At 40.1% G+C, this 13,230-nt stretch overlaps 1 protein-coding gene across 1 annotated transcript in view; it reads right to left on the reverse strand.

Annotated features, from left to right (window-relative positions):
* The window catches only part of LOC126262233 (multiple epidermal growth factor-like domains protein 8), a 338,254-nt gene that overhangs the window by 209,159 nt on the left and 115,865 nt on the right, over positions 1 to 13,230 (reverse strand). The window contains exon 10 of the mRNA XM_049958701.1: positions 7,326 to 7,633. Within this exon, the coding sequence (XP_049814658.1) occupies positions 7,326 to 7,633 (308 nt within the window). The remainder of the gene's footprint in view (positions 1 to 7,325; positions 7,634 to 13,230) is intronic.

The raw sequence follows: 13,230 nt of genomic DNA on the forward strand, positions 1-13,230 counted from the left end.
GTAGTGTACACTGTTGCTGTTGGATGTAGCACGGCACACACAATGTGAAAAATGTATATAATTGAAGGTGTTTATTCCATATTGAATTTAATATAATTGTAAGGTGTTCATATGCTATACAGCATGTCCCAGAAGGAATGGTCAATATTCAGGGACATGAAAGGAACAATCATTTGAGGCAACAAACTTCATATGGATATACACCCTATTCTGAATGGTTTCTGAAATAGAAGACATTCAATGTACATCGTTATTTATGGTATTATTCAATACATCATCAGGTCTATACACACACATATGCGCAACATTACGCCAACATTTCACAAAGTATAAATTGAAAAATAAGTATTTTTAACACTTCATCTCTCTCAAGGGAAACTCCCCATCGCACCCCCTTAGATTTAGTGGTAAAATGACTTAGTGGATAGCCCATCAAAAACTGAACACAGATCGAGCATGAAAACAGGAAGAAGTAGTACTGAATTGTGGAAAAAGAAGCAAAATAGAAACAGTGAATGATCCAAGCTCAAGTTGTGCAACATCGAGTGAATTGCACGTATCATGGCATCATGGTTTGAGGTCACATGGTCACAGCGTTGGAATGCAAAGCGGAAGATCCTTTTTCAAATCTCGCTTGTGCCCCCCCCCCCCCCCCCCACACACACAAAATTATGAACTTCCTGTCTCGTCACAGACGTATCTGGTCTGCTATTGTAGTCAAGGCAACTGTCATACTATACATTGATTATACAATATGAGTCATGTGGTAAGAATATATTACCATTGCAAGTGAGTGTGATGAATAGTGAGAACAAGCTAGATGCCGCACAGACCTCTCACAGAAATGAAAACAACGAATAAATGGGTGTGAACTATAATACTATAATAAAATAAAGGAATCCGAGAGTCAAAACTTCTAAATGGAACAAAGGGGGGGGGGGGGGGGGGGGGGGCAGCATGAGATATGAACACAAATCTTCCTCTTTGCAGTCCCAACATTATGATCACATAACCACAACACCGTGTCTATTTATATTCGCTTGATGTTTGCACATCTTGATCTTGGGCCATTCACTGTTTCTATTTTGCTTCTTTTTTCACAGTTCAGTATGCCTTCTCTTTGTTTTCATGCTTGATCTGTTCTCAGTTTTTGTTGACGATGATGATGGTGACGATCTTTGTTTTGTGGGGCACTCAATTGAGGGGTCATCAGTGCCCTTCTCAGTTTTTGAAGGATTATCCACTGGCTCATCTCCCCACTAAATCTGAGGGGGTGCAATGAGGAGTTTCCTTTGCAAGCATTATCTTAAACATCACATTACAGCTGTTGTACAGTCCACAATGAATGTTCAAATATCCCACAATCACCTTAAAAAATATAACGTAATTGGATAGACAAACAATTACTCACCAAGCGACAGCAGGAGAACACACATATAAAGGCAATTACATTTGCAAGCTCTCAGAGCAAGTGGTTCCTTCTTCTGGCAGAAGGGTTGAAGGAGGAGAAAAAGTAATGAAGGAAAAGGACTAATGAGGTTCGGAAATGCAGAGAGTTTGGAAAAGTCACCCAGAACCCCAAGTCAGGGGAGACTTACCGGATGGGATGAAAAAAAAACTGATTGTTGGGGACTGCACCGGACAAAGTCTGAAAAGCGGAGTGCTTAAGGGTGGGATGATACATTAGCCACTTTTACATTCAGTGCATTTCTGGTCATCTGGGAGAATACCTTGTTTTACTAGTACATGTGCCTTTGCACAGTACCTAATGAGGGCAGCTGCATCCATGATGCAACCAAACAGTTCATCTTGTTTATTCACTTTTCATTCGTACACCACAGACTTCACCCAAAACATAAACAAAAATGTTTTTGTTTACATGCTGGGTGAAAGATCTAGCTCTAGCAGTTTTTGGTGGTCATGTAATTGCACTACCACAACCAATCCAGCGATCACGTTAAGTGCAGCTGAGATGTTCCCTCACACATCTGTTAAAAAGTAGAGGGGTTCTGTCATGCCAACGGAACATCCTCAAGGTGCTCAACAAACGAGTTTTCCACATAACGCAAGTAATTTTGTCCCATCATTCAACCTTCTAAAATGATTGTACTTATCAACATGTTACTGATCGTGTCACACCAAAGTGATTGGAGCACTGATTAAAAAACCTATTTGGAAATTGGTTTAGCACATGGCATGTGTATATTCAAGCAACCATCAATTATTATTACGTGTGTTATTGATTCCATTCTGTGTAAATGTGGCTTCATTAGCGAATAATATTAATGTCATTTAACCACTGACAAAATTCAAGTCGTGTGACGTGGTCATCAATGTGAAGACTTAAGCCACTATTTGTGTGAAATGGGTCCACGTTTTCCACATAAAATGTGTTCGCCATACGCATGTTCCTGTGACATTGATACATACAGAAAGTTGGCATATGGTGATAGTAGGATTATGCTGCACCGTTTCATCAGTGTGTTGCTGTTGTCATAAAGGTTGTTGACTTACAGTTTTAAAAGAAAAATGGGAACGTGGAAGAAAACCTTTTTTACACAATGTGCTTAAAGCTCCAGTAAACACTCTATGATGAGGAATTCAGTGGGTTGGGAAGTGCCAACAGTATTATTCGACAGCAGCAGGAGCACTGCCATTGCAGAAGTAGTAAATGTGCACTATATCTGCAAATACCTCTTTAATCTACATGTGTGGCGTTTTAATCAGTATGCGTACCAACACAGTTAACTGGTGTTTCTCTTTGATACACTCCCAATCCCTCACTCTATTTCATTCACAAGACACCTTGGACAACTGAGCATTCAAAAGGCTAGTTCAATGGTAGAAAGACATCCCAAGCAAACAGGTTGAAAGCAACTAGGGAGGTTGGGTTAGAATATAATGTCAAAGAGGGTGAGCATGTAAGAGACAAACCTTTGTGCTACTAGCCCAAAAACAAATGTACATTAAATGTGTTCTATCTCAAAAAGCAGTCAGAATAAGTCATATGACGATCTAAAGTTTTATCTTCAAATAAGTGTTCCTATCATATCTTGAATATTGACCACTCTCCCTGAGACAGCCTGTATGTATTAAAACCACATCAAAGCACAAATGGCCGTAGATGCCGTGTCAGCAACTTGCTAGTAATGCCTACAGAAATAATATCTATAAATTCATGCAGAAATACTCTAGAACTTTTAACACTTTATGAAAATGATCTATTGCTACTCATCACCGAGGTGACACATTGAGTTATATTTTATTTTGATTCTCTTGTACACCTTAAAGATATTTGAACGTGTAAAGAATGTTTACTGATCTGTGTAGGTAATAATATAAATAACAGTAATTTATTCTGCATCAGTACTGGTTACAGAAATGTTATGGACACATAGCAAAGAGTAAAAACACACTGTGAAGTAGGGTCTCGGAATGCGAGTGGAGTGTCATCAGAATGCTCATGCTGCACAAGCACTTGGCTGCAGACTCTGATGTGATCGGACATGTGAGTGGTGTGCTAAGTCTACATGAAGAGACATTTTAATTAGTGACACAATAGCAATTGACAAGTGTGGGCAAATGAAAAGGCAGCTCCATTCACGTCAAGATCCTGCTCTGCCAATGGACATTGCTAAGTACATCTGTGCTCACAAATTTTGTCTGGAGCTACTGCAGCATTGTCGACAACAGCTATGGCTTCATCTCTTCAACAACGAATGACCATAAGACTGTTCCACTTAGTTCTTGTTTGTTATAACTGTAATGGTATTATCCAGTGATGCTGGTGAACTTATAGTTTTAATAATAATTACAGCACAACTTATAAACTTTAACATAATAATTATGTCCAGTCATTATTTTAATGAAATAGTAAGCAACGTGTTGCATAAAAGAAATTTGATTTCTTTACCAGTTTCGAGTACTAAGTGCCCTTCTTCGGAAGGCTATTGCATTATTTGTGTCAACAATAAGGTGCATACAGCAAAATGTCGTGGTCATGTGGTTCATAGAGTCTATACAACCACTACGAAAAAGGGCACTAAGTGCTCTAAACTGGTAAAGAAATTAAATTTCTTTTAAGTAATTGGTTGCTTATTATTTTGTTATGTACAACAACAGTTGCTGATGATGGATACAGTCATTATTATCAAGTAGGTCCGATGTCCATTCCTGTTATTGAAACTATCTGGGTGTCATTTATTTGAAAAGAAAGAAATACTGGGTGATCAAAAAGTCAGTATAAATTTGAAAACTGAATAATTCACAGAATAATGTAGATAGAGAGGTACAAATTGACACACGTGCTTGGAATGACAAAAATACAAAAGTTCACAAAATGTCCGACAGATGGCGCTTCATCTGGTCAGAATAGCAATAATTAGCATAACAAAGTAAGACAAAGCAAAGAAGATGATCTTTACAGGAAATGCTCAATATGTCCACCACCATTCCTCAACAATAGCTGTAGTCGACGAATAATGTTGTGAACAGCACTGTAAAGCATGTCTGGAGTTATGGTGAAGCATTGGGGTCGGATGTTGTCTTTCAGCATCCCTAGAGATGTCGGTCAATCACGATACACTTGCGACTCCAGGTAACCCCAAAGCCAATAATCGCACGGACTGAGGTCTGAGGACCTGGGAGGCCAAGCATGACAAAAGTGGTGGCTGAGCACACGACCATCACCAAACGACGCGCGCAAGAGATCTTTCATGCGTCTAGCAATTCTTTTTGGTTCTAATAAAACACCATGTCATTCCAAGCATGTGTGTCAATTTTTACCTCTCTATCTACATTAGTCCGTGGTTAACTAAGTTTTCAAATTTATACTGACTTTTTGATCACCCGGTATATAAAAATTAATTTGAAAGCCTGTTCATTTCTATATTTTTAATAATTTTGAAAACAGAAGTAAAACTATTTTTAAGGTGCCTCAGTAACTTCACTGTTGAGATCAATATTGTTTAGAGCCAAAGTTATTCTTGCATATCGAAAGTAAATTCAATTACCTGCAAGTAAATTAATTCCTATGACTTCAAACTAAATATTTTATTTAAAAGAAAACAATTATTCATGCTTGCTAATTTTGCATAAACTTGTGATGCTGTTTTGTGTGTTGGCCTGGTTCGTATTTGGGCATTGCAATTGTGCTGATATTCTGTGATAGTTCTTTTATTTAATTACTTCTAAAGTCAATTGACCAAGTTTCCTTTCATGTTGCATTGCCAATTACCAAGTTGGCAAAGGCGAGTAAAGGCTACTGTGAGGTTACACAACTATTTAGCATAACAATAGGCAGCCTCCAGTTAGTCAGTGCGAGATTTATTTATTCCAGATTCATTTCACTGTGTTTAATGACAGGAGTATTAATAACTGAAATTCTTTCTCATTATTATTTCATGATGTGTTTTCTTACTGCAGAAGTATGTGTAGTCTTCTGTTGCCTCACATATTCAAATTATTCCTTACTCATTTCCAATGGCAATTTTACTTTATTAGTGAACAGACAGTGTCCAGTTGGGCTAGAGACCAATTTTTCATTTATTCCAAAAGTATCTGTAAAGTTTGCTGTTTTGTATCCCGAGTTCCACGATACCCCTTTTTGTTGGAACAATATGTAAATGATTGCATTATTTTGATAACTGAAATAAATATAACTAAAACCAGGGCAGGCAGGAAAGTTTTATAAGTAAGGAAAGTAGGTATAAGCATCATAATATGGCACCCATGGATCATATGCATAGCTCTTTTCTCAGTACTATGAGATTTACTGCCATACTTTAAATTTATCGTGATGATACACTACTGAGATTTTACTACTCCTTTTTGGAGCAAGAGGAGTGAACACACTATCTAGTCAAGCCAGCAGAGCAGGTCCTTGGGGAACTATTTTATTTATATATCTATTAATTTTTTAGCAATTGGTGTCCCAAATTGGCTTCAATGTTTTTATCGTTATGTTAGCTAGTAACATCACAGTCTTTCATTCTGCACAGTGGCAGCATTGAGATTTTCACACACAGTCTGGTGGCCAATTACACCAAAAATAACTAACTCCATTTATTTTTTTGCTATCCACAGTATAGTAAAAGATCAACAGCTGCGATAATGTTATTACTAAAGGTACTTTCCATCAATTTAAGATCTGAGTCAAGGCTATCTGATTCCGAAAGCAACACAGCACAACCTGTCTGAATGATTTTTTATACCTTGTAAATGAGAGCTCCTGAGATAGAATAAGAGCTATGAGGGATAATCAGCCTGATGGAGACAATTTAACTGGACCAGTTGCAACACACGTGAGATACCCATTCTAATAGAAGTGGGTTGGGTTGATTTGGGGGGGGGGGGGGGGGGGGAGACCAAACAGCAAGGCCATTGGTCTCATCGGATTAGGGAAGGAAGTCGGCCATGCCCTGTCAAAGGAACCATCCCAGCATTTGCCTAAAGTAATTTACGGAAATCACAGAAAACCTACATCAGGATGGCCGGATGCTGGATTGAACCGTTGTCCTCCCGAATGCGAGTCCAGTGTGCTAACCACTGCGCCACCTCGCTCGGTAGCAGAAGTGGTACCGACAGCAAGAATTGAAGAACAGGGCAAATAAAATCACATCTAATAACATCAGTTGCACCAAGAGCAAGACCAGAGGCATGACGGAGATGAAACTAAGACGTGCTTCTTAAGATTCATCCAAGATTGTTGTAGAATATCTATAACGCACAAACCCAAAAACTGAAACTACTATCATACATAGACAGAAACAAATCCTCTAACTTCGCCTCTGCTGCCAGTTAGTAAATAGAAATTTCTCATAAGTTCAAGCAACCCAGAAGAAAGGCAATATCTAATCATAATTCTTTATTTAAAAGGAACATTATTTTAAAATCTAACTGCAAAACAAAGAAACCCATACTCTACTATTTAGCCAAAGCATTTTATCCAAATTGGCATTGCAATATGTTTCTTCTTTTCTTTTCTTTTCTTTTCTTTTCTTTTCTGTTAGGAAAGGACAGTACTTCTTAGTTGCAACATTTAAGTAGACAACATCCACATTATTTATTATAAGTGAAATTTAGAAAGGACTGTGGATAATCATGCCATATTTAACCATTTCTACCCCCAAAAGATTTAAGCAAATTGTGAAAGCATCTTATAGCATTGTCCCCATATTAGTTGTAATGATCAAATTAAACAGCTCACCAATATAAAAAAAAAAATTAAAAAAGAACTGCATACAATACAGAACTAACTTAGCATTGCACTCATAAAAAAGAATGGTTAGTAGATGCGCAGCATTCAGATTTCCTGATGTCCTTACCATCTTTGTGGTGACAGCGAGCATTCTGGACACACCAAGTACACTGACCAAGATTTAACTTAGAGGCAACAGACGATACTGGTGCAGCAGATGAATACTGATTATTTGGTATCTGATCACTTGGATTTGTCATTGTTCCATGTATCAAGCAGGAATGACAGTCTCCCAAAGCTGGACATATCCCAGGACAACGAGTTGTTTGTAGATTTGTTGTGCAGTTTATTCCAATTGTTCGACCATAGCACACTTCATCTGCTGAACACCAACCACATTCTGGATTTGCTGTGCATTCCATGAAACTTCGATGTCTGCAACACAATGAAATTTAAATTACGAGTAATTTTCATCAATTTGAAAAAACTGCAGATGTACATATCTCCCCCCCCCCCCCCCCCCCCCCCCAATGAGGCAATAAGCAATGCCAACACTGCTCAACACAGTGTCTAAGCACTATAAAAAAATAATAATATATAAAACAAAGATGCTGTGACTTACCAAACGAGAAAGTGCTGGTAGATAGACACAATAAAAAACACACAAACACACACTCTGCCTGTGTCTGTATACGTGCGGATGGATATGTGTGTGTGCGCGCGCGCAAGTGTATACCTGTCCTTTTTTCCCCCTAAGGTAAGTCTTTCCGCTCCCGGGACTGGAATGACTCCTTACCCTCTCCCTTAAAACCCACATCCTTTCGTCTTTCCCTCTCCTTCCCTCTTTCCTGATGAAGCAACGTTGGGTTGTGAAAGCCTGAAATTTGTGTGTGTGTTTGTTATCGTGTCTATCTACCAGCGCTTTCTCGTTTGGTAAGTCCCAGCATCTTTGATTTTTATATATATTTTTCCCACTTGGAACATTTCCCTATGTATATCTGTGTGTGTGTGTGTGTGTGTGTGTGTGTGTGTGTGTGTGTGTGAGGGAGGGAGGGAGGGAGAGAGGGAGAGGGAATCAGTCTTCAGAATTCAATACAATTATAGAAGTCTTATAATAAAATACTGGTTCGTAAATGAAGTTTAACCAGTTAGAAAATACTAAAACTTGCATGTAGACATCCAATCACTAATATAAAAACTAGAAAGAAGCCAGTTGCTCAAATTTTAAAACCTGGTCACTAACGACTTAGGGATGAGATCTGACTCCTAACAAAAACTGAAAAACTTATACTACACTCATCCAAACATCAATTAAAATTGAAGGCATGTCTCCAGTCCAACAATAAAAACAAATTTCAATTAAGAAATGGTATTGTTATGGTGGCAACACATACAATGAATGCTTTCTGGAGGCTCATCATAGCAAAGAAGAAAGCCATGAATTGAAGGACATTACCCTACACAAAGGCAAACTAGTTGCTTGTATTCTGCTCAGATTTTCCTGTGTCCAAGTTCAACATTCAGACCAATAGGTCAAAACTGGCAGGTAATATGACTTGTGTATCATGGTATTTGCTTTTGCAGGTAACTTCTACTTTCTATTTATGTCTGATACACAATAATAAAATATCGAACTATTTTCTATTCTCGCTGAAATACCATCATTGATGTTTCCTTTCTTGGTTAATTTACCTCCTAGATATTTGGAAGCATCTACTTCTTTAATAATTTTTCCACTGCAACATCAATGTTCTTTTTCCATTTTTCCTGCTCATTTTCATTACTACATTTTTTGTGAATCTTGTTTGCATGACTGCTTCTTCAATTACTGGCTACAAGGTATTTAGTTGTTCTTCCAATTTCTTCAGGTCTGCTAAGTTGTTCTGTACTACAAGCTGTTTTGCCCAGATCTCAATTTGCTTTGCAGCTCGTGGGCGGTCCAGGAATAGTTGTTCTGCTGGTGTTAGCATTGGTGAACATTGGAGACTCTGACCAACCCAGCTTTAAAAGCAAGTTGTATGGTCAGTAGCTGAAATCAGAAACTAAATGGTGGCTCTCTAATTTCAGCATAGAGACTGGGGATGGGGTTTGTGTAAATCCCTTTTGCCAGCATGAAGATCACATGGTGTACTGCATCCAGCACAGTCTGGAAATGAAGTTTGTGCTGAACAATAAATGGGGCATCGATAGTCTAGATAGGAGTGAATAAATATGTATGAAATTGTTGTACAACGGCATCTGTCTGCATCCCAGACATTAAAAATGTCTAAAGCATTAAATGTTCTTAGTTTATATTTCTGAAGGCCTGGAATCTTCTGTCTGAGCCTTTGATTAAATACGAGGCCCAAGATCTTAACTTCCTAATCAAATGGAGCATGATGCCATTTAAAAATCAGTTCTGTTTAATTGATATTGCAACACATACAATTAAATGAATATACACAGTTTTGTCTGTTGAAAACTTAAAATCTGACTTTTGTGCCCCATTTTCCACTCTCTAAAGCTTCAACTGCAGTTGATGACATGTGGCTGAAAGACAAGAGGAGGAGCATAAATCATAAAACAGTCAACATACGAAGAAGGCTCCAAGGATTTTTCACAGTTGCAAGTTACACAGTTTATAACAATGGCAACGAGGGTGATAATTAAAATGCCCCTTGAGGAGCAACATTCTCTTGTATAAAATTTCTTGACAGAATCTCTCACTTTTGGTAATTGAACAACTGATCTTCAAGGAATGGCTGTAATAAAACTGGCAACCTTCAGTGGAAGCCCAAATTGTGAAACTGGCTATGCTGTACCCCCATGTAATGTCATATGCCGTTTCATATCAAAGAATGTCCCTATAACGTGCTTTCATCTCATTCAGGTTATCTAGAGCAGATCAGTACTTCTTGAACCCACAATGGAAGTGGCTAATGAGTTTCCCATTCTTTTATTATCACACTAGATGGCTGAATACCACCTGCTCAAGGGTCTTTCCTATGTAGCTTGTGACTGCAATACTAGGGTAACTGCTCGTCCTTCCCTGGTTTTAGGAAGGATATCATAATGGACTCCCACCATGAATAACCCCAGTGACCATAAGCAGTTGATAAATATTATGGAATGTTTCTCTTAATCATCTATACAGCTGGCACAACATGCTATACATAATAGTGGAGCATCCCGTGGCTGAGCTAGAGCCCAGATGTGCCATCTAGGCAGCTCCTTTCCATCACAGGAATGTGAGTCTTTGTTGTCATTAGACATTATGTTTTCAAAAAAATTAGCCAATGTTGTGCCATGTCAGCTGAAGAAGTTCAAATAATCCCAGTCATGTATTATGGCAGATACAGAGGTTTACCTGCCTTTACCAGAGTCCTTCCACATCAACTCCAATATTCTTATGGTTGGCATGGAAAGATAATAGAATTGAGAAACTCTTGCCATGACCTTTATCTTCATCTGTTCTCTTTAATTGTTTACCAGGTTTTTTTTCTTTGCATCCCATATGGCTGCTAAGTTCTCCCTCAATTGTCTAGCCTAGCCTTCAACCTTCGCTATGCTACTTGCCTGTCCCTAATTGCAATGAGGCATTCATTGCTTTCACCCATGGGCACATTGCCCATTTTGACGCCTTTGGTATGGATGTCTCAGCTGCTTGGTGGGTTATTCACTTGTAATATAAACCACCCATTCCTGGATGATAAATGGCTACACAGCGTCCAGATTGCTTTGCTGAACATCCATTCTAGCAGCTTTATTTCAGGTTCTCTTCTGTCTGGTAATTATCCAGTTAGGGATGTGGTCATTTGAGTGCATATCAGTACGTACCTTCCACTTTAGAATACTTGTGTTAGTAGGCCAACAGAAGGAGAGGTTAATGGTTGAGAACAACCCTGTGGCAGAGCTGAAACCCATCATTTAGCTCTATCCAGAAGAGATTATGCTGAAACCCATCATTTAGCTCTGTTCAGAAGAGATTATGGAGAATTTGATCACTGGGGCAAGTGTTGTTGGAACCCCAAAGCAAATGGTGTGACTTACATCATAACACTTACAAATGACTGGAGGTGTTGCTTACAGAGGTCAATGAAGAGCTTAAATCAAACAATGGAAACTCAAGGTAGGAATATCAACAAAGTAGGAAAAGACAGATTGCTACTTACCATAAAGAAGACACATCAAGTTTCAGGTAGGCATGATTAAAAGACACTCACTCACATGTAACTTTTGGCCAGAGCCTTCGTCAGTGAAAAGACACACACACACAAGCAAGCATGCCTCACACACACACGACTGCCAACTACAGCAACTCGGGCCAGAATGCAGCAATCTGGAGGGGAAGGGGAAGAGAAAGGGAAAGAGGGGAAAGGGAACGGGAAAGGGGAAGGGATAGTAGTGTATGGGTGGAGTGTGCAGGCACTAGGCTCCAACAGACACGGTGTCAGGAGGACATGGGGCAAGGAGGTGCGAAAAAAAGGAACAAAGAATGAGAGGAGTGGGGAAAGATGGGTGGATGCATTGGCAGATGGCTGAAAACAAACAGGGTGAGAGTCAAGAATGGGGAGGAGATGTTAGGACATAGGGGGGAGGGGGGAGGGGGGAGGGGGGAGGGGGGAGGGGGGGAGGGGGTAGAAACTGTTGGGTGGAGCGTGTGGGGACAGTATGTTATTGTAGGTTGAGGGCAGGATAATTATGGGAGCAGAGAACATGTTGTAAGTATAACTCCAATTTGCGCAGTTCAGAAAAGCTGGTGATGGAGGGAAGGATCCAGATAGCTCAGATAGTGGAGCAGCAATTGAAATCAAGTGTGTTATGTTCAGTTGCATGTTGTGACACAGGGTGGTCTGCTTTACTCTTGGCCACAGTTTGGCAGTGGCCTTTCATCCTGATGGACAGCTGGTTGGTAGTCATACCAATATAAAAAGTTGTGCAATGACTGCAGCAGAGCTGGTAAATGACACGGCTGTTTTCATAGGAGGCCTGACCCTGATGGGGTAGGATAAACCTGTGACAGGACTGGAATAGGATGTGCTGTGGGGTGGATTGGGCAGGTTTTGCACCTAGGTCTTCCACAGGGATATGATCCTTGTGGCAAGGGGTTGGAATTGGGAGTGGTTGGTGTTGTGACAGTGCCATGACATTTAACAGTGCCGCCACGACAGTATGCGCAAACGGTGATAGAGGCGCTCCGCAACTCGGCTGAGCGCGGGAGCGCTACCTAGCTACGAATGGTGCCGGCCGCATGTCACGGCACAGCAGTCGAATGAGAGATACTGAGTTGTTATCATGTAACCAGCTATTGTTTCTAAGTGAGTGTGTTTGAATATCCATGCAATTATTGGTGATTAAAGGCTATAACAGTTGGTTGGCTGGTTCAGGGTATGGGACCAAACAGTGAGGTCATCGGTCCCATCAGATTATGGAAAGATGAGGAAGGAAGTCAGCCATACCCTTTCAAAGGAACCATCCTAGCATTTGCCTGAAGCAATTTAGGGAAATCATGGAAAACCTAACTCAGGATGGCCAGATGTGTGTTTGAATCGTCGCCCTCCCAAATGCGAGTCCAGTGTGCTAACCAATGCGCCACCTCACTCAGTAATTGGGAGTGCCATAGGGATGGACTAAGACGATGTGGACGTTTGGTGGGCAATGGAACACCACTTTAGCAGGGGTGGGAAGTATCTTGGGTAGGATGACCCTCATTTCAGGGAATGATGGTAGGTAATCAAAGCTCTGGAGAAGGATGTGGTTCAGTTGTTCCAGTCCAAGGTGGTACTGTGTGACGAAGGGGATAATCCTTTGTGGCTGGTTTTTAGGGGTGGTGGGAGGATTGGGGTTGTGAGGGGAAATGGAATGGGAGATCTGTTTGTGGACTAGATCTGACGGATAGTGCCTGTCTGTGAAGGCCTCAGTGAGACCCTCAGCATACTGCGCAAGGCAGTTTTTGTCAATGCAGATATGACAGCCCAGGCAGTCAGACTATATGGGAGGGAATTTTGGTAGTGTAAGGGGTGACCGCTGTCAAAATGCAGATACTGTTGGTG

Source organism: Schistocerca nitens, chromosome 6 (assembly GCF_023898315.1).
Source record: "Schistocerca nitens isolate TAMUIC-IGC-003100 chromosome 6, iqSchNite1.1, whole genome shotgun sequence".
Lineage (NCBI taxonomy): Eukaryota > Metazoa > Arthropoda > Insecta > Orthoptera > Acrididae > Schistocerca > Schistocerca nitens.